The sequence below is a fragment of the Mobula birostris genome, chromosome 6 (assembly GCF_030028105.1).
Source record: "Mobula birostris isolate sMobBir1 chromosome 6, sMobBir1.hap1, whole genome shotgun sequence".
Lineage (NCBI taxonomy): Eukaryota > Metazoa > Chordata > Chondrichthyes > Myliobatiformes > Myliobatidae > Mobula > Mobula birostris.
Window position 1 is genome coordinate 30665448 of NC_092375.1, and position 25342 is coordinate 30690789.

The following is a 25342-nucleotide window of genomic DNA, read 5'->3' on the forward strand; positions in this document are numbered from 1 at the left end:
GTACAGACCACGAGGTCCTCAGTGATGTTTATGCCGAGGAACTTAAAGCTGTTTACCCTCTCAACCCCAGATCCATTGATGTCAATAGGGGTTAGCCCATCTCCGTTCCTCATGTAACTCACAATTAGACCCTTTGTTTTTGTGGCATTGAGGGAGAGGTTGTTTTCATGACACCACTGTGCCAGAGAGATGACATCCATTATTGTTTGAAATCAAGCCAATCAATGTAGTGTCGTCAGCAAAGTCAATTAGCAGGTCAGAGCTGTGGGTGGCGACACAGTCAAGGGTATACAGGGAGTAAAGGAGGGGCTCAGTACACAGCCCTCAGGGGCTCCTGTGTTGAGAATTAAAGGGGTGGAGGTGAGGGAGCCCACTCTTACCACCTGCTAGTGATCTGAAAGGAAGTCCAGGATCCAGCTGCACAAGGCAGGGTGAAGGCCAAGGTCTCTCAGCTTCCTGTCAAGCCTGGATGGAATTATGGTGTTGAATGCTGAACTGTAGTCTAAGAACAGCATTCTCACATTAGCATCCTTCTTCTCCAGATGTGTAAGGACGGTAAGATGTGTAAGGACAGTAAGATGTGTAAGTGGTGTACAGAAGAGCATCTCTGAACACATAAGAGGTCAAACCTTGAAGTGGATGGGCTATAGCAGCAGAAGACCACACCTGCTTCCAGTCCTTTACTTGATAAAGTGGCTGCTGACTGTACCAAGAGAAAGTACTCAGCCTCCACAACTGCTTCTCTTTAAAAATTTCTCTTTAGGACTTTTTGAGTTAATCTACAAAACATTGTGCATCATGTCAAATCAAAAGAAAAATTCTAAACACTTAATTTAATGAAAATTAAAACCAAACCTGTAAGGTTGAAAAAGTATTCATCCCCTTGTTAATAGCTACACTAACTTTCCTTAGGCGCAACACTGTATATTACCTTAACAACTCACTCAATTTGTTGAGTTTTTTTTTGTGTGCCATACTCTGCCAGAGCCTCCGCGACCACTTTTTTTTCCCAAGTGGTTGGCTTGGAGGAAAGATTCTGTGAGTGGTCCCCCACGTCCTTCTCACAGCGCAGTCTCTTTTTTTTTTTTTTTTTTTTTTTACAAGGCTGAGTTGCGAGCTTGACACTCAACCCGGCATGGATGGAAAGCATATTCGGGAGCAGCCCAACTGGGTTTGAACTCCGGAACCTTCGCTCTGGAGTCCGGTGCTGATGTCACTCTGCCACCAGCCGGCTAACTTGTTGAGGTAGAAAACTGTAAATCATCTGTTCTCAATGAATTCATAAGAATAAATATTCCTTGCTCTGTAAAGTCCTACTTAGAACTCAGTGCAGTCAAATCATGAAAAAGTGGGAAAAAAATATGAAACAACAGCCACACTACCTACATCAGGCTGCCCCTCTAAACTTGGTTGCCGGAGAAGAGAGGCACATGTAAAAGAGGCTACTGTGATGCCAACAGTCACTCTGAGACTGAGTGGCTACAAATGGAAATGAAGATCATGGCTCCACAATCTCTAAGAAGTTGCACAAAAAGGGTATTCATGAAACAGTCACAAAGAAGCAGCCTTGACTTAAAAAAAAATTGCACATCCTTGCCCATAAAGACTTTACAAAGCATCACTTAGAAGATACAGGTGTCCCCCGCTTTTCGAACGTTCGCTTTATGAAACCTCGCTGTTACGAAAGACCTACATTAGTTACCTGTTTTCGCTAACAGGTGTCCTTCGCTGTTACAAAAAAAGGCAGCGCGCACCCCGAGCACCCAAGCTCCTCCCCCAGAACTACATTCTAGCCAGCACTGCTTAAACATGTGCCTGTGAGCAGCCGTTAGCAAGATGAGTTCTAAGGTATCGGAAAAGCGTAAAAGAGCTCGTAAGGGTGTTACACTTAGCATAAAACTAGACATAATTAAGCGTTTCGATCGTGGTGAACGAAGTAAGGACAAAGTGAGTTTGGCTTGTGGAAGTTGACAAAGGTGATGTTGAAGAGGTTTTGGCATCCAATGATCAAGAACTGATAGATGAAGAGCTAATGCAATTGGAAGAGGAAAGGATAACAATCGAAACCGAATGCAGTAGCGAATGGACTGAAAGTGAAGTCGTCCAGGAACTGAACGTGAAGCAACTCTGTGAGATTTTCGCCGCAATTATTGCCAGAAAAGTACGACTTTAATTTTGAAAGGGTACGTCAGTTTAGGGCATATTTGCAAGATGTTTTGAGTGCTTATAAAGAACTGTTTGACAGAAAAGTGTGCGAGGCTAAGCAGTCAAGCATACTGTTGTTTTTCAAGCCTTCCACATCAGCCACAGCAGACGACGAACCTCAAACTTCGACACTGAGGCAGGCAGACACAGAAGAAGATGACCTGCCTGCCCTGATGGAAAGAGACGACAATGAGATGACACCCCAGTGTCCCACCACCCCAACCCCCGGGCCGCGGACCGATACATTGCCGCGGAGAATGTAGCGGTAGCCGAGACGCACCCAACACATCTTTAAGAAAAAAGCCAAAATGAACAAGCTAATTAATTAGGTAATCACAAAATAATCTGCAGATGCTGTTGTCAAAGGAACACTCATAATGCACTGGAGGAACTCAGCAGGTCAGTCAGCATCAGTTGAAAAGATTAGTCGACGTTTCCGCCCGAAACGTCGGCTAATCTTTTCAACTGATACTGACTGACCTGCTGAGTTCCTCCAGCGCATTGTAATTAATCAGGTGCTGCCCGGCACGTAAATGTCGGCCCAGATCAGAGGCGATTGCCGATTGCGTTGCCTCTGATCTGGGCCAACATTTATGTGCTGGGCGGCACCTAATTAATTAGCTTGTTCATTTTGGCTTTCTTTCTTAAAGATGTGCTGGGTGCATCCCGGCTACCGCTGCATTCTCCGCGGATCGGTATCAGTTTGCTGCCCGGGGGTTGGGGACCACTGCACCACCCCAACCTCCAACAACTCAGCCTAACACACCATCATCAGTGTGCTCGGCACTGACTTCTCGATTCCGGTAAGTGTACATACATTATTTCTACTTTATATCGGCTGTGTATTTTTACGTGTTATTTGGTATGATTTAGCAGCTTCATAGCTTAAAGGTTACTGGAGAGAGTGTTTCTGCAGTGAGCGCTTGCGCCGTGTTTCTGCCGACAGCGCTTGCGTGAGATTTTTGCTACGGAGAATAGTGCGGCAATGATTGTAGAAAAGTATTTCTACTTTATATAGGCTGTGTATTTATCATATCATTCCTGCTTTTACTATATGTTACTGTTATTTTAGGTTTTATGTGTTATTTGGCATGATTTGGTAGGTTATTTTTTGGGTCTGCGAACGCTCACAAATTTTTCCCGTACAAATAAATGTTAATTGCTTCTTCACTTTACGACATTCCGACTTACGAACTGTTTCATAGGAACGCTCTACCTTCGGATGGCGGGGGAAACCTGTACTGTAAAGACGTTGGAGAAGACCTTGTTGTCGGATGAGACTAAAGTGGGACACTTTTGGCCTCAACACTAAGTGGCACAAATCTAATACTGCACATCAGCCAGGTAAGGTAGCATCATGCTATAGCGAGACTTTTCTGCAGCAGGGACTGGAAATTTGGTCAGGATTGATGGGAAGATGAATGCTGCTGAATACAGGGAGATCCTGGATAAAACCTGCTAGCCTCTGCCAGATAGCTTACACTTTGGAGGAAGTTCATTTTTCATCAGGACAACGACCCAAAGCACACTGCCAGAGCAACCACCGAGTGGCTTCAAATGAAGAAAACTGATATCCTAGCATGGCCCATTCAATTCCTGATCAAAATCTCGGACAAGATCTCAAGATTGCTGTCCACCATCAATTCCCAACTAACCTAGCACAGCTTGAGCAATTTTGCAAGGAAGTATGGGAAAATCTTGCTCCATTACGTTGTGCAAAGCTAATACCATCGGCCCTCCTTAACCACGAGTTCCGCATGCGCGAATTCAACCAACCGCGAATTGAGAAAACCCGGAACTGCTCTTCCAGCACTTACTGTTCGAGCATGTACAGACCTTTTTCTTGTCATTATTCCCTAAACAATGCAGTATAACAACTATTTTACATAGCATTTACATTGTATTAGGTACTATAAGTAATCTAGAGATGATTTAAAGTATACAGGAGGATGTGTGTAGGTTATCATGGATTGGGATCGAAAAAAATGTAAGTTCTCTTACTAGGTAAGTCGGAACAGGTACATCTGGTATTATTTAGCCTCAGTTAGTCAAATGTTTGTCTTAGCATATAGTATATACTTCACCTTTCTATGCATATAAAACACTTAAGAAACGCATGTTTCAGCACCGGGCTTGGGAACGGAAGTTCCCGAGTTTGATCCAGTGACAGACCGCTCCCGAGTGCGCTCTCTATCCATGCCGGGTTGATGTGAGGATCAAAAACCCCAAACCCCAAAAATCCAATAATTAAAGCACTGCGTTGCTTTGTAATAATTGTTGCTTTCATTGGGGCAGGGCCTTTCTTAATTCATCCTTTAAAATTGTTCCGATTGTTGACCGACTGTAGCCTAATGCTTTTTCAATGACCGATGGTGTTTTACCTCCTTCCGATCGCTTTATTATTTCCACTTTATTTTCAATCATGATTATATCTGTGAACAGAAACATTGCAGATTCAGAGCTCCGCCGCCGGGTCCTAATGTCCACCGCACTGAGACAGGTTAAATAAGGTCCGGGGTTCCACTGGATCTTAAGGTCCATCGCATCGAGACAGGCTGAATAAGGGACTTGAGCATCCGCGTTTTTTGGTATCCACGAGGGGGTCTGGAACCAATTCCTCGCGGATAAGGAGGGCCGACTGTAGAGACTTATACAAAAAGGCTACTGACTAAACTAGCTGTGAGAGTTGGTTCAAATAAGTAACTGAGCAAAGGGGGGAAAATGAACACTTTTAAACTGCTGACATTTCAGCTTTTGAATTTTTAATTTTTCATGCCTTACAACTTTCCCTGTTTTGGGGGCTCTGTGAAAAAGGAGCATGTGATTCACAAATAAAAATTCTCAGTTAACTTGATCAAAATCCCTGGTTGTTATACTCATTTATGTGAATGAAGGGTTGGGGATTGAATACTTTTACTCGGCACTATAATCACTAGTCCTTCGTCACTAGGTCCAAATCCTGGAATTTCTGTCCAATAGCACTGTGTGAGTAACTTCAGCAGAACTATTGAGGTTCAGGAGTAATTAGGGATGAGCAATAAATGCTAGCCCAGCCAGTGATGCCCAGATACAGAGAATAAATATAAAACCCAAGGGCAGAGGAGACAGGGGAGAAGGATTTAATTAGATTATAATGCATGTGTTGTTAATTGGAAGTTACTCAATTTCTACTGAAAGACCAAAGGGAGCAAGAGAATGTCACAATTTTTTGGAAGAAAAAGCTTAAAAGAAAAAGTAATAAACAAGTTTATTACATTGTTCTATTTTCAGAAATATATTAAGTTTCAACAACAACTCCAAAATATTGGATTATTTTTTAGAAAATACATTAGCTAAGTTACAAATCCAAAAACAAACCTAGGCCCCGAGCTTCCTTCCAGTTAGAAAGGAAAAAAAATACCTTTTTCATAGCTTGAAGTTATTCCAGGATAATCTGTAAAGATGTGGGAGTTTTGGCAACCTAAATTGCCAAACAATAGTTTGTTAGCATTTACCCGCAAGAAAAAAAATCTCATGGTAGCATATGGTGTCATTTATGTACTTTGATTAGGGTGTGTGGAAGGGATACCACCTCTGGTGAAGGAGCTTGAGGTGTTAAATCAGCTAATACCAGACACTCAGCACCCACCTGTGGCTCCAAGTCGCTGTTTGGATGTGACAGCGGCCGCACCCCAGCAAATAGTTTCAACAGGCGGGCCTCATACCCAGGTGAGATATGGACATGCATGTCCTAGCATGCAGTCACCTCCAGCGGACTGGGTGGATGAGGTATACAGTAAGATCCAATGGCCAGGGAGGTGCTTCTGCAACACTCTATGGAGAGCGAAGGGCAGAATGGGACACAGAAGACAACATGGTCATCCACGCCAACCAAGAGAGACTCCAGTTGTGAAGTTTACTCATACCACTGGACCTGGACTTCTGAGGTTGTGAGAGTGGAACTGCTGCAATGCAACAGTTTCTTTTCACTTCTAAAAACCCTGCCACATAGGTCTTTTGTCATCATCAGATACAATCTTCAAACATTCATATATACTTTGATAACAGATTTACTTTGAACTTTGATACTTCATGAGAATTACATAGATGAATTCTCTCTCATTCACTGTACTTTTGATAATAACCTAAAGTTAATTTCTCCTTCCAGTTTAGAAGTTGTATGTGAACTGTGGCAAGTAAAACAAGTAACATGTTTCTTCATAGAGTCATTCTTCAATACTTAACTCTTTCAAACTTCACAGTAGAGATAGTTAGCACCCACTGGAAGTAGTACTTGGAAGAACTCCTTAAAACAAGCCTGTCTTTGATCCTAGCCTCCTTGATTTATTTCACAACATATTTGGAGATTCTGTCTGGTTGCTACCTTGGCAAAGAGGAACTTCTGGCACAAATTCACCTTCTCCTCCTTTGATCTTGGAACAGCAGAGCCTGCCAGAGCACCTCATATTTTAAACAAGCAGTTAAATCCATCCATGCAAATTACAGAGTGGTTCGTCTATTTTGAGAAGAATTATACTGCCTTCGCAATGTATGGATCCTCCGCATACACTTCTTCCAAATAGCTAAACAGCTCAAGTTAAGAGTGCATATTCCATCCACAAAATAGAAGATCATATACATCATACACCTAGCAAAAACTTAAGCAAAAATTGAGGAAGCAGTATCAATGACTTGATAACCAAGATTACCTGGAAACATTATGTATTTTTTTCTCTAACGTTTGCCCCAATGACACATATGCCAAGAAGAATCTTAGCATAAATACTGTATGTTTGTAAAAGATGGAATTGCAGCCAATAGCTCCATTGTTACATCTTCTAGCTGCTCAGGAAAACTGGGATAGATGCCCTCCTCTCACTCAGACAGAACTAACACAAGGATATTAATGTCCCAACTGATGTCAAATATTCAAATGCTCTGCTCTGTTCTCTTCAGCAGAATTAGCAACTTGGTGACACCACAGCCAAGGCTACAACCAGAGTACAGTCGTCCCTCGGTATCCGCAGGGGACTGGTTCCAGGACCCCCCGCGAATACCAAAATCCGTGGATGCTCAATTCCCTTATATAAAATGGCGTAGTATTTGCATATAACATACGCACATCCTCCCGTATACTTTAAATCATCTCTAGATTACTTATAATACCTAATACAATATAAATGCTATGTAAGTAGTTGTTATACTGTATTGTTTAGGGAATAATGACAAGAAAAAAGTCTGTACATGTTCAGTACAGACGCAACCATCGTAGCTCTTCTGGGAACGCTGATGCTGCCTCGGCATCAGCTGATGTCGATTCCCCCCACCCCACCCCCCGATCTTTAAGTTCTTGAGGCTGTAGCGCTTTACATAGCCAGCCAGCCACCCCTTAATAGCCTTAAACTCCTTCCTCTCGCTCACAACACAAGTAGCGAACAAACGAGATGTGAGGCAAACAATGCTCAAACAACGAGTGCTGGAGACTGAGGATCTGTGAAATGGCGGGAGGCTACAGCAGGGTATGCCTACACATCACTTCATTCACGTGGATTCTGCGTAGTGATCAGCACACGGCAAATTCAAGTTTTGCTTTTTGAAACTTTCTGGAACTTTTTTTGAATATTTTCGATCCACGGTTGGTTGAATCCACGGATACAGAACCCGTGGATACAGAGGGCTGACTGTACTTCTGTGCATTTTTCCGTACCATCCTGTCCTACTGCTACAAGGCACATACATTCAAAGTGAATTTCACTGTGTGGCCAGTTAATTAAATTGTCAAGTTTTATTTCCAATTTGATGCCTATTAAATGGTCTTAATATTAAGCTGCAAGTTACATTTTGCTGTTCAGTTTAATGTACATCATTTCACTTTCATTTGCTGTGTAGATCATATTTACACCACAAATTAAAATTTGTAATCACTTTTATCCTACATATTAATTTTAAAGATAAACAAAATTTTTGTAATCAGAAATTACTTTGCAACCCATTGTAAGGGGGGTTTGTCTCTACTGCCTAGGCTAATTAAAATGGCTTCTTTGTTATGTTATACTTGGGAATGCTTCTTTGTTATGTTAAATGCTGAGAAAGCCCTCCCGCTAGCAGTTTGTTGAATCACGTTACTGATAAGAAGGTGTTATGAACCAATTGGGATAATTGTTATGTTTTTGGTGTATCTGTAAGATATTGTATGTGCAGGGTTTTGGGGCAGAAGGCGGGAGAGCGAGACAGAGGATGGACCAGGTGCTGTGATGTCCACTAACGGAGTCGGACCCCAAGGAGGGCGTTCAGCGAGGAGATGGAGATGGACTCATGTGGAGCGTCTGGTCGACCACCGTTGTTGGTCCCAGGTGGTCGGTCAAGGTGGTCCGAGGGGTCGCAGGGTGAAGAAGAAGGGTCCTGAGCTCCAACTGCATGTGTGCACGAAGAGATTGAACTTTGATAAGTGTGGCGCCTTTTATTTTCCTTTTATATTTTATTCTCTATTAATTATATAGTTCCAGTAATATCTATAAACTGTAAATCATTTAATCCTATCTGGTGTATTGTCTGCTATTTGGGCGGGGTGGGGTACATCACACAGCATCCACATAAACTATTACCCAGTTTGGCGGGGCCGAGGGCTGTTTCCCTAGACGACAGCGAGCCGAGCGACCCTGAGGGTGGCCAGGGGGGCTACATTGTGCGGGCTTTGTCCAGGATTGGGTCTACTGGTATGCTGTGTGGGTGCCCTGTTTAAATCTGTAATGTGTGTCTCTGTGGGTTATTTGCTGGTGATTGCTGTATGCGTTGTGGGTGCAGTCTTTGTTCGAGTTCAGGCTGGCATTGACGAGTTGGAGGTGGCACTCGGGGCTATCCATGCGGTTGGGAGAGAGAGGAAAGAGTGGTCTGATTTGGAAGTCGGGTCTGCGAATAAATGTTCTAGCTCTGGTAGACTCCGCCTGGCGTTTGGGATAGTGTCTACCCCAAGAGGGGCGGAGACATGGGCGGAACGGATCTCTCAGTTGTTAGATGAGTGGCAGTGCTCGGTTGAGGGACAGTGACAGGGATTGGTTGAAAGTTTGAGTAGGCAGGCTGGTGACGGTGTTAGAGCTGTCAGGTTCACTTACACCGTAGTGACAGCTGTCAGTTATTTGAAAGAGGGGGGAAAGTTTTCAGTGTGTCTTCTCTAGCTAGGAGGGCAGCTAAGTTGCATGCAGCGCCAGGGGGATCATTTCAGGGGATCATGCCCCTCCTTCAGTTGTTCAGCTGATCAGAGAGGTGTCGGGAAACTTAGTGGAGGCCCAGTGGGGGAACAGCTTGGGGTCTCTAGGGAGACCATCAACATCGGAAGTCTCCAATTATATAATTAGTAAGTTTTCAACTGTTATTTTTTCTTCAAATTCTATTAATACCACGTATAAAACATTTATCCCTTTGAGCAACATACAAAATCCTTCATCAGGGTCTCAGCCTGAAACGTCAACTCTTTATTCCTTTCCAAAGAAGCTGCCTGACCTGCTGAGTTCCTCCAACATTTTGTGTTTTGCACCCTGGATTTCCAGCAACTGCAGGATCTACTGGGTTTTCCCTCTTTGAACAGCAGTACAGTATTGGAATAAAATCTGCAGAACTGCAAAACTCAAATAGTTCACCCAGATTTTCCTTAAAATTATCTAACGTATATAAAACTACTGGAGTACTTAAGAGTCTGCTTTCATTCTCAGTTTTGAGTATTCTGGGATGTTTTCTTGTTTTACTTATTACTGCTATAACCACTAGCATGAATTAATTAAATTTAAAATGTTGAGTCCTTTAAAGCACAGAAAACAGATCACTGTTCACATTAAATATGTAAATGAAGTAAATCAAAGAAATGAGTGATGGATTTTCATTTAACCTGTACTCATTCAACACCTGCTCAAGGATGCTCCCCAAGAGTTCCATCAAGTCAAATGTGCTCTAACTAATCTTTATTTTCCTAAATATGGATAAATGATCTGCACGGCAGAGATTACATAAGAATACCTTATTTTGGTCACAAGACAGTTTTGGAATAATGCAAATCATGGAATCTTAGTAACAATGAAATCAATGGCTCTAATCATACCTACCACATAGAAGTGACCAACTACCCAGCCTCAGGATTTTTCTCTAAGCACTTCTCATGGAATTGTCCTTGGTCTAACCATTTTTAATCAACTACACAATGAGAAGGGAACATGTTTGATGTTAACTACATATCCTTGCTATCATTCACAATTCCAAAAATTATGAAACAACCTTTGCCTGATGTTGGTACTACAATCAAAATTTCAACATGCAGCAAATGAGTCAATATTGAGCAGAAATTTAAACAAGCCAGGTTTAACAATGAACACAAGTTTTCAGAAGTGCGCACCATATACATACTAGAAGGTGGATGCAAGGACTATTTTCCCTGACAACTCTTTATAGGACACTTTTATACAGTACCTTTAACCAGGCAAAATATCCCATGTTACTCAACTAAAGCATTTTTGTTACTGATCAAAAAAAAACTCAGATGATCAAGGATTGTGGACTTCAGAAAGGGTCAGGATGCCGTTCAATGACTACATCTCAGCATTTAACACCTTCATTCCTACAGCTCTGACAGAAAAGTTGCAGAACCTGGGCCTCTATACCTCCCTCTGCAATTGGATCCTCGACTTCCTAACCAGATCATTATCTGTGCAGATCGGAAAGAACATCTCCACGTCACTGACAATCAACATAGGCGCACCTCAGGGATGTGTACTTAGCCCTCTGCTCTACTCTACAACCATAACTGCATGGCTAGGCACAGCTCAAATGCCATACATAGATTTGCTGATGTACAACCTTTATTGGCAGAATCTCAGATGGTGACCAGAGGGCGTACAGGAGCGAGATATATTAGCTAGTTGAGAGGTATCGCAGCAACAACCTTGCACTCAACATCAGTAAGTAAACACGAGGAAATCTGCGATGCTGGAATTTCAAGCAACACACCTAAAAGTTGCTGGTGAACGCAGCAGGCCAGGCAGCATCTCTAGGAAGAGGTACAGTCAACGTTTCGGGCCGAGACCCTTCATCAGGACTAACTGAAAGAAGAGCTAGTAAGAGATTTGAAAGTGGGAGGGGGAGGGGGAGATCCTGCGTCTATCAGTAAGCAAAGGGCTGACTGTGGACTTCAGAAAGGGTCAAATGAGAGAACATACACAGTTTGAGGACATCTGGTTTATCACCTAAAACACTCACAAATTTCTACAGGTGTACCGTGGAAAGCATTCTAACTGGCTGCATCACCGCCTGGTATTGGGGGGGGGGGGGCGGGGGCCTATTGCACAGGATCAAAGTAAACTGCAGAGAGGTGCAAACTTAATCAGCTTCATAATAGGCATTAGCCTCCATATATCCAAGACATTTTCAAGGGCCAGTGCCTCAAAAAGGTGACATAAATCATTAACGACCCCTCCCACCCAGGACATGCCCTCTTCTCATCAAGAAGTGGATACAGAAGCCTGAAAGCGCACACTGAACAATTCAGGAACAGCTTCTTCCCTTCTGCCATCCGATTTCTGAATGAACCCATGAACACTACTTCATTATTTTTACTGCCATGTTTGCACTACTTAATTAACTATTTAAAAAATATATTAATTCTCAGGTTTTTTTTCTATATTATCGTGTATTGCGTTGTACTGCTGCGCAAAATTAACAAGTTTCACGACATACATTGGTGATATTAAATCTAATTCTGATTCAGTATGGTGGAATTAAATGACATCTTTTTATTAAATGATGTCTGGGAACAGCTTCTTTCCAACTGTGATAAGACTGCTGAACGGATCCTGACCCAGATCTGGGCCGTACCCTCCAAATATCCGGACCTGCCTCCCAGTTTTTTTGCACTACCTTACTTCCCATTTTTCTATTTTCTATTTATGACTTAAAATTTAAATTTTTAATATTTACTATTTTTAACTATTTTTAATATCTTTAATATTTAATATTTGTAATCAGGGAGTGTGAAGCGCAAAATCAAATATTGCTGTGATGACTGTACGTCCTAGTACCAATTGTTTGGCGACAATAAAGTATAAAGTATTATTAAAGTATTACCCATCTTAAAAGGAATAAAGAGAAGTAAACACAGAGGGATTTAGAGGACAGATCCTACTGTCTAGTAGCAAGCTAGAAAGCAGGGGCTGGTAATTTGAAATTAAAGGATTTCAAAAATATTTTGTTAACAAACTGGAAGATAATGCAAGTTAGTAAGTACTATGGATGTTTTTTTTTCTCTCCAGCTATTCCTAGTTCTCACAAATGGAACCATTTCATTCTCCATTGATATTGATTCTCCATAAGCAGTGTTGGGGACCATCACCAACAACGATGAGACAGCCTACAGAAATAAGGTGAAAAAACTTAAGGTCAAATGCTTATCTCAACTTCATTCACCTCAACACTGAACTGGTTCCAGAACCTATGGACTCAGTTTCAAGGATTATAATTTATATTCTTGATATTTATTGCTTATTTATTATTATTCTGTTTTTACCCCCTTTTTGCATTTGCAAATTTATTGACTTTTGCACATTGGTTGGCTGTCTGTCTTTGTTGTGTGTGGTTTTTCATTGATCCATTTGTGTCTGTTTGTATTTACTGTGAATGCCCACAAGAATTTGAAACTCAGGGTAGTATATGGTGACATATGTATTTTGATAATAAATTTACTTTGAACTGAAGTCCACTATTCACTATAATTTTTCATCTGTAACAACTATTGTTCTTAGTAGCTAGAGCGTTAACACTGGTGCATGGCGCAGGTGAGTAGGCAATTTTAAATTTATAATAGTACATACTAGTCCCGAGTAATGAACTGAAACACTTAAATAAATCCCATGACAATACTAAAAATCCTGATCGTTCTTTTTTGACATGAATTAAAAAGCCAAATAGTAACTTTGTAGGTTTACCGACTACTATCCACTTGAAGTTTTAACTAAATTGCAGGGATCATAATTAACATTAGCCTCCCCAGAGATAACACCAAGTACAAATGTGTCTACAGATTTCTAAACTGCATCATGTTACTGTGCTGAAGAAATTAGGAAATATATGATAATCCCCAAAGGAAAGGAGAAAAGAGCAAGGTCACACTGTTAAGCAGACAGCCAAGAGCAAAGCAGAACAGCCTGGCAGACAACAGTTCATACTTAGCTGAAGCAGCATCTAGAGAGAAATTGACAGTAGACGTTTCAGGCCGAGACCCTTAGACACAAGCGTTTCGAGCCAGGTCCAAGAATTCGGCTGTTCATTTCCTTCCATGGATTCTGTCTAACTCGCTGAGTTCCTCCAGCATTTCATGTGTTGCTCAAAATTTCCAGTTTCTGCAGTATCCCTTAAGTGCGACAGTTTGTATTATAAGATGCAACTGGGAAGAGAAATAAGGAAAGCATACATCTAACACAAAAAGAGCTCCAATCTTGCTGAAAGGTCTCTGCCCAAAACAGCAACTGTACTCTTTTCCATAGATGTTGCCTGGTCTGCTGAGTTCGTCTAGCATTTGTGTGTGTTGCTCCAATAGGCATGCATGTTTATCTGAAGATCCAGTGAATACATACCAAGATAGACTCATGGGCAGCTGTCAGCCATAAGTCTTGCACAATTAATTTGTATAAAACTGTAGAGCAGCAGATACAGTAACCAACACTAACAATTACATTTATCAATTTCACTTTTCACAGTAACTCTGATTATCTATTAAGCAGTTGGGAGACTTGGGAAACTCACCCAAGTCCCATTTCCTGCACTCCCTTGAAATTCACCACAGGCCCTCTTCCTGCCATCCCCTCATACTCTACAGGTTCTTACTGTGTTCACTAGAAAATAAGTTAAGTAGTTTAAAAAGTATGCTGGGGTAATAGTCCAGAAAACTTGGCAGCCAGGCAGGCACCATAGAAATCCCAAGTATGCCAGATTAAGAGTATTACTGCAATGATATTAAAGCCAGATATACTAAAATAGAAAGATTAAAAACTACTTACAAAGCCAGCCGGCTCAAGACATATTGAACGTGTTCACATTCTGCAGCGAGAAGTGGTCTTGCTTTGGTAAAACAGCAAATCGCATTTTTAAGCACTTGAAGTAGTGGCAAAGGCACCTGCCATTTCCCAGCATGCCATTCAGTTACCTGTTTGAGGAAGAGAAGACAGAGGGTTATATGCTGACTTCTTTGGCCATCACTTTTCTAGCTTTCTACAACAGTTACTAAAATGTTGCAGATACAATCCAAATCTCTATTTGCATAGTTCACAATTCAATTGTCAAATGTAGAGATTAGGACTGAAAGAGTTAAAAAATATATTATCCTGAAAGAGGCATCAGGATAAATGGATTGGTACAGGCACAATAGACCAATGCTGTGACAAATCCAAGAATAAAAGCAAATACACAATCTGTTGAAGTGTAATCCAGAGTGAAAAAATACAGTAAAATGCAATCTGGTATCTTTTATATACTGTACCATCTTTCTTTTTCAATAAAAAATATTTTATATTTAAGAAATGGTTTTGCAATATTAAATGGTTGACAAACAATCCAGCAAGTTTTATCTTTTTTGCCCCACGTTGATCACAGCAACAAAGATTATAATCAAACATCAAGTCAGACAAACACCCTTCATGTTACAAAAGTTTTTTCTTTTAACACGTGGTTAATTTTTGCTCAACTATTTCCATGGGGGTTCTACAGGATAAGGATTTACTTTTTTGTTAAACTTGCTCAGCAGCAAGTGACTCTACTATCGCTAAGTACCTTATTAATTTTAAGGATACAGATATATAGCTATGAATAATGCAAGGCTCAGAGATCAAGACATCCAAAAGGTGGTCGCGGGAGACTGAGGAACGATTACAGGATTGCCTTGAGTTAGTGGACTGGACCTTGTTCAAGAACTCAACTGAGGACCTGAATGACGACACCAGGGTAGTTACAGACTTTATTAATTAAACAGGTGTGGATGAGTGTGTCCCTATTGGGTTTTCCCCAATCAGAAGCCCTGGATGAACAATGAAATCTGTAACCTGCTGAGAGCCAAATCGGAGGTATTCATAACTGGAGATCAAGAGTGCTACAAGAGGTGCAGGTATGGTCTCCAGAAAGCCACCTCTCAGGCAAAGTGAAGATTCCGGACTAGACTGGAACCAGTGAGGGATGTTTGACAGCTGTGGCAAGGTTTGAATGCCATAACCTCCTACAAAGTTAAATCTTACGACATAGGGCGACAGCAGAGTTTCACTTCCAGATCAGCTTAATGTCTCTATGCTCACTTTGATCACCAGAACAGGGAGGAACCATCATACACCACCATGTCCCCTGATGATCCTTTGGTTTCAGTGTCTGAAGATGACGTGTGGGCTGTATTCAAGAGAGTGAATCCAAGGACAGCATCTGGTCTGGACGGAGTACCTGGCCGAGAACGGAAGACCTGCGCCGACCAACTGGCTGGTGTATTCACAGACATCTTCAACCTCTCGTTCCAGCAGTATGTGGTTTCTACATGCTTCAAGCAGGCTTCAATTGTACAGATATCCAAGAAAAACATGGGAACCTGTCTAAATGACAATCGCCCAGTGGCACTTACATCCACAGTGAAGTGTTTGGAGAGACTGGTGTTGAAGCATATCAGCCCTTGTCTGAATGCAATCTGGATCCACTCCAATTTGCCTACCAAAGCAACTGCTGTAGACTTGTTGCTATCTTGTTGACTCTTCACACAAAGACAGAATATCTGGATAGCAAACATGCATACATCAGGATGTTCTTTATTGATTACAGCTTGGCACCTAACACCATCATTCCCTCAAAACTAATCAGTAAACTCCAAGACCTGGGCTTCAATACCCCCTTGTGCAATTGGATCCTGGATTCCTCACTTGTAGACCCCAGTCAGTTTGGATTGGCAAAAACATCTCCATCAGCACAGGAGCACCGCAGGGATGTGTACTTAGACCTCTGCTCTACTCACTTCACAAATTGTGTGGCTAAGTACAGCTCCAACACCAACACCATATACAGGTTTGTTGATGAAACCACTGTTGTGGGCTGTATCAAAGGGGGTGATGAATCAGCACAAAGGAGGAAGATGAAACGCTTGGCTGAGTGGTGTCATAACAACAACCTCTTACTCAGTGTTAATATGACCAAATAACTGATTGTAGACTTCAGGAGAAGGAAACCAGAAGCCCATTAGCCAGTAATTATCAGAGGATCAGAGGTGGAGAGGGACAGTAACTTTAAATTCCTGGGTGTTACTATCTTAGAGAACCAGCTATCATATAAATATTATTGTGGAGTTAGGACAACAGTGCCCCTATTTTCTCAGGAGAGTGCAGAGGTTCAGCATGTCATTGAAAACCTTGGCAAACTTCTATAGGCTTGTGGTGGAAAGTATGCTGATTGGTTGCATTACAGCCTAGTATGGGAACATCAATGCCTTTGAACAGAAAATACTACAAAAAGTAGTGGATTTGACCCAGTACTTCAAGGGCAAAACCCTCCCAACCATTGAGCACATCTACATGAAACGTTGCCGTAGAAAAGCAGCATCAATCAAAGATCCTCACCATCTAGGCCATGCTCTTTTCTCGCTGCTGCCATCAGGTAGAGGAGGGTACAGGTGCCTCAGGACTCGCACCACCAGGTTCAAGAGCAGTTTCTACCCCTCAACCATCAGGCTCTTGAACAAAAGGAGATAATTACACTTATCCATTGAGATGTTCCCAGAACCAATGATCTCACTTTAAGGACTTTTTATCTTGTTATTTCAAGTTCTTGTTATTTATTTATAGTTACATTTTAACAGTCTTCGATGCTTGTTCTTTCATTGATCCTGTTTACATGTACTATTCTATAGATTTGCTGAGTATGCCCGCAGGAAAAAGAATCTCAGGGTTGTATGTGGTGACATGTATGTACTCTGATAATAAATTTCACTTTGAACTTTGTCTCAGATGATAAAATTCCACTGTATTTAAACCAAGCTATTGGCAATCAAAAGCTAATATATCAACTATCAACTACAGGTAATTTAGCATTTCAAATCACCTTTGCAACTCCCATATATTCTTCAGTAAAAAATGTTTCACGAATATTTTTTTCTGAACTATGCATAAGCATTTTGAACATCTAAACGTGTATTTGACAAAAATGCACCTTATTTGTCACCTGACCACTCGACAATATAATTTTTAATAAGTCGTAGCCATGTTTTAATTCTTTAAATAATTCTTTAAAGCCTGACTACAAGATACATAATTTATAATCGAATAAAACCCATCTAAAGGCCCCAGACCTGTCCCATTCAGACAAGTGTCCAAGTGACATTGGTCATTTGATCAATGTATACCTCAAATCCAGCTATCCACCTCTGTACCACACATCTAACAAATAACTATGGAACTGAACATTTTAAATGAACCAGCCTCTACATTAGTTTGGGGTGGCAAAATCACTATAACAGTTCAATTTCTTCGAAGTAATTTTAAGGTTGGTCTCATGCTCTGGATTCAAAACACATTTCCTTTTGCATTTTAACCTCAACTAGAGGAAAACAAGAGCTGTCAATCAACCTTGTCAACAGATGTTAACCCTTTACTCTTTAGTATCACTGAGGTAAATCTACACTGTGCTGTGATTAAGACAATGTCAAAATGCAGTACCTACAACTGAACAGTCCAAATTATACTTACTGCTAAACCACCCATAAGGTGCTCTTCATGAAAAAGAATGACTCCAACTCCCATAGATGCTTCATATAGTGATTCATGAAGTGAAATAAGCTGGAGACCATATACACAGAAATCTGATCTCTCGCTCCATTGCTGGATTTAGCATGTTCATGGGAGGAACTCAGTCACACTGAGCTGCCAGGCTAAGTGCACTTTGTGTCTGGCCCCTCAGCTTTATGCCAGTCATAGATGGAAATGTAACACAATTCTATTCATATAAACAGGGTCACTGACCTAGATTGAAAAGCACAGGTACTTTTTCTTCCAGCACATTTTACAAACTTAAGGGTTTGCTATTACTTAAGTAGTTTCTTAATGCTATTAACTGTTTTATATGGCTCATTGACTTCTGACAGCAGCCAGCTGTCAAAGGATAGTGTGGTGGCAAGGGCCGAGAACCTGCTGTTTGTGGCTGAGTCACCTCATCAGCAGTCAGACACTTTGTTTCAAGAAACAGTGATGGCAGCAAGATGCTCAGGAGCATAAAGTAACTGAAGTGGCAAGGACAAAGGGCAAGCCCAACATATGAGGAATGGCTTCCACACCTTTATACTTCCAAAATCAAAGCAAGCTTTCCATATGTTTTGTGATTACTTTGTACATATGTACATCCAAATCATCTTGTACTTTGCAACTCTTAACTTCAGTAAAAAAAAATCCTTACTTATCTTTACTCCTCATATCCAGCGTGAAATGACATCACACTTCCCCATATTATATTCAGCCTACAATACTTCTGCATGGTAAACTAATCTATGTTTTTTAATGCAATTTCCTCCTCCCAACAAAACAATTTGTTTTGCTTTCCAACTGACCATCATTCAAAATCCTCAATTTACAACTCCCTATTCCTGCATTTCAATCATTGTTAAAAAGGTTCACCCAAACAGTTATCAGCCAGTTGTAAGGTTGTTGAATCAGTCATACAGCATGGAGAAACCCCTTGGCCACTGAATTTGAGCTGCCGTTTGAGCATTCACTTCTATGAATCCCTCTTTAATCTCCCACATTCCTGTCAACTCCCCTCAGCTTTTGATACTCATCCACATGGTACAAGCAATTTACAATTTCCTAACCTGCAAGTCTTTGAGATGAGAAAGGACACAATGTAGGCAAAGGAAGAACATGTGAACTCCACATATCAGGACACAAAAGCTGTGAGGCAGCAGCTCTGCTGGCCACACGCAGTGCTACCCCAAATCAAATCATATCACCTCTAACCCATGTATTTTTTACTGGAAGCATCTCGTTTGCCTTCTTAAAATCCATGTAGACATCAATAGCTGAAGTCTGAAGTACAGATTCATTAACCTTATTTCTCTGTCTACTGACACTACCCAACTTACTGAGGATTTCCAGTGTTTTCTGTTTTTGTTTTAAAAAGACATCAATGGACATGCCTCATATATGACTTATTATTTTAAATAGAATTTATCAAAAATAAATCTTCACAAAAATATTCCGCTTTTTCACAATACCGATCTGCTTTTTTGACATTGATATACATTTAAGAACTCAGTTACACTGTCCATAGACTGCAAGCATACACTGCTGGCAAACCGACAAGTCACTAGTTTCAAAGAAATATAAAAAATATGTATATGTCAGTGAACCAAATGAGCTTGAGACAAACACCAGAAAAAGGGCACCAGTGAATATAAAGGAAGTATGGGAAACAGAACCAGGTGTATCAGGTGCCAAACTATCAGTATCTAATAAATAATCATAGTTTTACAGTATTTTAATTTTTTATTCCAAAAACAGAATTCTGAATTGCAACTGGATTGCTTGGAAAAATTAAAATCAGCAGCGATCCAGAATTCCTCTGCTATTTCTTGAACCATCCTGGTCTGCAAAACATAGATACATAGAAAACCTACAGCACAATACAGGCCCTTCGGTCCACAAAGCTGTGCCGAACATGTCCATACCCGAGAAATTACCAGGGTTACCCAAAGCCCTCTAATTTTCTGAGCTCCATAAAGTCTCTTAAAAGACCCTATCGTATCCACCTCCACCACCGTCACTGGCAGCCCATTCCACACACTCACCACCCTCTGTGTAAAAAAACTTATCCCTGATATCTCCTCTGTACCTACTTCCAAGCACCTTAAAACTGTGTCCTCTCATGTTAGCCATTTCTGCCCTGGGAAATAGCCTCTGACTATCCACACGATCAATGTCTCTCATCATCTTGTACACCTCTATTAGTTCACCTCTCTGCCATTACAAGGAGAAAAGGCCAAGTTCACTCAACCTATTCTCATAAGGCATGCTCCCCAATCCAGACAACATCCTTGTAGATCTCCTCTGCACCCTTTCTATCAAGATCTACAGATTTGTCAATCTTGAGTTTTCTTATATTCAATACTTAAAAAAAAAACTTAAGGATTTTATCCTTGCAACTACAGTAATTTTTAAGTTCTCTCTGAAGATGTTTTGAACTTGACTTTTAGCTGGCAGAATGTTATAACATTTTAATGAACAAGTTTGCAGTTTCCCTGGTATTCATTATAGTCTCATGCATGTTCCCAACAGATCCACATACCAGTTATCACTCAATTGAGTTCCTGTACACTATTTTTCATATTTTATCCTACACAACCAGAATTTTTCTCAGCTTCCTTATTTCTCCCTTTTGACTGGACTTCTACTTTGCATTATCCCTGTGGTGCAGCATCAGATTTTGTTATGAGATGGTTTGCCTTACCCTGATGATAGACAGTTACACACATCATACTCCATCTAAAGTGTCTGCACTCTGAAAGGGATATGAAGATACTCAACGTTTTCCCTTGGTGTGTCACTATCTCTTTAACTAATAAGAGTTATTACAGTTTCCAACTCTGAGAAGGAATGATCCAGGATATAAATATTTCCAAAGGAGCTATTCCTATTCAGGACAATCCATCAAATTTCCACATTTAAACAGTCTACATTGGCGTTCTCAATTCTAAATTTATTGTCCAGAAGATGGATTTCATTGGTTTACTTCAGAAGCTACTCCCGGGATGGCGGGACTGTCATATGTCGAAAGATTGGCGCGACTGGACTTGTATACTCTGGAATTTAGAAGGCTGAGAGGGGATCTTATTGAAACATATAAGATTATTAAGGGATTGGACACGCTGCAGGCAGAAAGCATGTTCCCGCTGATGGGCGAGTCCAGAACCAGAGGCCACAGTTTAAGAATTAGGGGTAGGCCATTTAGAACGGAGTTGAGGAAAAACTTTTTCACCCAGAGAGCGGTGGATATATGGAATGCTCTGCCCCAGAAGGCTGTGGAGGCCAAGTCTCTGGATGCTTTCAAAAAAGAGATGGATAGAGCTCTGAAAGATAATGGAATCAAAGGTTATGGGGATAAGGCAGGAATTGGATACTGACAGTGAATGATCAGCCATGATCACAGTGAATGGCGGTGCTGGCTCGAAGGGCCGGATGGCCTACTCCTGCACCTATTGTCTATTGTCTACTTTATTTTGCTTATTATTTCAAAATAAAGAACATTGAGTTTATCCTTGCTGTATTAATTTTTTATCTTCCGATTCCAATGTCAAACATTCTTATAAGCACAATATCGTAACTATCAGGAGAAAACTTTATTAGATATGCTCAAATCAGGTTAAATGTCAATCATGAGCAAATCTATGATTGCTAAAATATAAAGCAAAACCTGTTTGTACTCTTCTCAAAAACAAAAAAGGCAAACTATCACTTACACTTACGTCACACAAAATTCAGCATTGGGACTTCTTAAACATTTTGGGCCCTGATATAGTAACGCAAATATTTGCTAGTTTTCGCAGACTCTAGACATGTATGTAATGAGTAATGTAATGACCAGACCGGATAAACCATCACACCTCCTTCCGCATCAAGTAAAATGCAGAGGCAGAAAATCCAAAATAAAAAGGAAACTGCTAGAAACAATCAGCATGTGAATGAAGCAGCACCCAACAATCAGCATGTGAATGAAGCAGCACCCATGGAAAGAGCAAAGTTAACATTTGTCAGAACATTATCTGTTTCCACAGATGCTGCCTAACCTGATGAGTGTTTCCAGTATTGTCTATTTGTATTTCATATCTCCTTGGTCAATTTTGTAACTTTTTGATGAAAGATTCAGAAATGCTGTTCTCTATAAGAAAAAAAAAGGATAACTTGCTGAAAAATAATTTCCAAGATCCCTACCATCTGATTTCTGAATGGACATTGAACCCATCAACAACACTACTATTTTCAATTCCTAGTTATTGAAACTAAAATATGTATACTTACTGTAATTCAGTTTTCTTTATTCTCTCTATTCTTATGTATTGCTTTGTACTGCTGCTTTAAAGTTAACCTATTTCATGACATATGCTGGTGATATTAAAACTGATTCTGATTTATTAAAAGAACACTACTGCTTTATGAACTACACTATATGCCCCTTAGGTGTCTTCTCAACATCGAACCCTTTCAGAAAATATAATTTGAGCAACAAACCAGGGCAATCACTAATCTCCATATTGCATGCAATAGAAAATAGTTGCTACTTGGATGATCAAATCTTAAGTGGTTTATTAAAAAACTGTTGTGATAAAATCCACATTAAACATCGACGATGCAAACGCAAATCCAAAGGGGAAAAAAGTTACTGTATATACAACACGTCTTCCCATAATAACTATAAACACTCAGTTAAAAACAAATATGTTGTAAATTCAAGTAGCAACATTTATGCTGTAATGTAAAATAATCAGTGCAAGAATTATTAATATCAAGAGTAAACTACGGCAGTGTTGAAGTGGTTGTAATGGCCCAGCAAGGCAAGAAAATTTGCATCAATTATGTTTCACTCTTACAATGCAACTTTGCTTAGCTATTCTCTACAATAGATATAACATGGTCTCAGCTACAGATTAACAAGCCACAGGAATTGTAAAGTAAAATCACAGTTTGGAAGCAAAAAACAAGTGCAGAACTGTAAAATGCATTCTATCTTGGAATACCAGGAAGTGGAATGCTGCAAATGTACAAATCCCTAAAAAGCATCTGCTGTCAATTTCCTCTCAACCCTAGGACTCCCTTACTTGGCATGCTTACCTTACCACCTGCCTTCTTGCTGGTAAGAGTCTCAAGAGTCATCTTTGTCTCCTCTTGGCCCCATTTTAGATTAGATTAGATTAGATTCAACTTTATTGTCATTGTGCTGAATACAGATACAAAGCCAATGAAATGCAGTTAGCATCTGGCCAGAAATGTAAAGAATAGTGTTATTTATAAAATAACTGCGAATAAAAAGTAAGTGCTACAGCACACAAATATAAAAGCACTGAGTCAGAACAATATGGGTGCAATACTGCTTAGCGCTGTGATATGAGGTTCAGCAGGGTCATAGCCTCAGGGAAGAAGCTCTTCCTGTGTCTGCTGGTGTGGGAGCGGAGGCTCCTGTAGCGCCAACTGGATAGGAGGAGAGTAAAAAGTCCATGGTTAGGGTGAGATGCATCCTTGATAATGCTTTTCACCCTGCCCAGTTTAAACCTCAGTTTAAGCAGCACACACAAAATGCTGGAGGAACTCAGCAAGTCAGGCAACATCCATTGACTGGAATAAACAGTTGTGATAGTTGGCCTGCATTTCGGGCCAAGAGCTTTCATCGCGACTGGAAAGAAGTAGTGCAGAAGCCAGAATAAGAAGGTAGAGGGAGGGGACGGAGGACAAACAGCAGGGGATTAAATGCCCTGGTGAAGGGGAAGATGGGTGGGTGGGGGGAAGAGGGGATGCAGTAAGAAGCTGGGAGGTGATAGGTGGAAGAGATAAAGTGCAGAAGGAGGAACCTGATAGGATAGAGAATAGGACAGCCAGCCGCTTATTCCCTGCCATAGATGCTGTATCAATTGCTGAGCTCCTCCAGCATTTTGTGTGTGGCGCTCAAGATTTCCAGTATCTGCAGGGTCTCATGTGTCTTTTGGCTTGGTTTGACAACAGTCAGTGCTTCACTGACAGCCTCTGCACCATGTGCCTACATACAAACACAAAATATGAACTATGTACCTTTATAGTATCAACCATATAAATGCTAATATTGCAGATTTAAGGTACCCCATTGACATATTTACCTACATATACAGCTGGGAGGCACTTAAACATCAGACTGCTTGGCCCAAGTGGCCTGAAAACAATTATATATAGCCAAATACTGGGAGAGAAAATATCTACATGTTACACAGGTCAGGTTCTATATCAGTCCTAAATTATTTAATGTAATAAATTCTGGGAGTTTTAAAAAAATTAACTAATGCATTTAAATTAGCACAATATTTTAACTGCAGGTTGAAAAGCTGAAGTCAAACAAACAATCTATTCCTTTCGCCCTATTCAGGACAGCAAACCCTCTCCAGTTACCAGAATCCAATTAACTGATAGGCCAACGATTATCCAGTCGATAACACCTTACCATCTTTCACCAAAACTTTAGTTATCATCATAGGGCCTGACAGTTTTGTTGATACACAGTGATAATAAAATGCTGCCTTCAAGATTGAGAGAGCGATCACAACTCGCACTTACAAAAAAGGAGTTTCAGATGAGACTTAGCAACTCTATTCCGGGGGGGGGGTAAAAAAAAGTTTCCTATATGAAGATCGTCCTTCAAACTCTCACAATTAATAGCCAAGCAAGGTAGAGGAAAGGGTCAAACAGCTCCGCCAGGAACAAGACACATCAAGTACTGCAACTGTGGCATTGCCCAGCGATGGGAAGGAGGGAGGGAGGGAGGGAGGGGTACTGGGGGCTGTCAGGCAGCTTACTCCCACATCACTGAATTCCTCCCTAGCACCCCCCTCCCCCCCACAAAATTAAATACCCTTACAGTGAGGCGCACTCACTCGACAAAACTTCAGGCAGTATTCGTTGGACGCAGCGACCAGACTCAGGGACATCCGCAGTTCGTTCTCTATATATTCCAGTTCTTTCCTCAGACTCGCTCCCTCCAACTCCTCTTCTTCCGCCATGCTTCTCAGCCCTACCTGCGCGTACCCAACGTACGGACGCGCCTCCGTCACCGCACCACGCTCGGGCACGTACGTTGCCATCCATGGTCCCGCCCCCGCCGTCTCCTATCCCCCATATTCCAGTTGGTTCCCCCTCGCCGCTGCGTTGCACGAGGACGTGACGTGTCTCCGCAGTGACGCCCGAGTTGTTCTACTGGCCTTTACGGGAAAAGGGGGTGGTTTCTCTGGTGATTGACGCATAGTCAGCCAATAATCATAAACCACCATAAAAAGTGGAAACATTGCTGCAAAATTGGGAAATGTGTCTTAGTCTTGCCGGGTTCTAGCTCATATACGAGGTTCACATACAAGACTATCCTAGTATGCCCATTGTTTCGGCTT

General features: G+C 41.1%; 1 protein-coding gene across 1 annotated transcript in view; it reads right to left on the reverse strand.

Annotated features, from left to right (window-relative positions):
- Positions 1-24986, reverse strand: part of LOC140198898 (zinc finger protein 654-like) — a 59002-nt gene extending 34016 nt beyond the window's left edge. The window contains exons 1-2 of the mRNA XM_072260107.1: positions 24836-24986; positions 14220-14365 (exon numbers count right to left, since the gene is read on the reverse strand). Coding sequence (XP_072116208.1) covers positions 14220-14365; positions 24836-24961 — 272 coding nt within the window. The 5' untranslated portion in view covers positions 24962-24986. The remainder of the gene's footprint in view (positions 1-14219; positions 14366-24835) is intronic.
- Between the last annotated feature and the right edge of the window lie 356 nt (positions 24987-25342).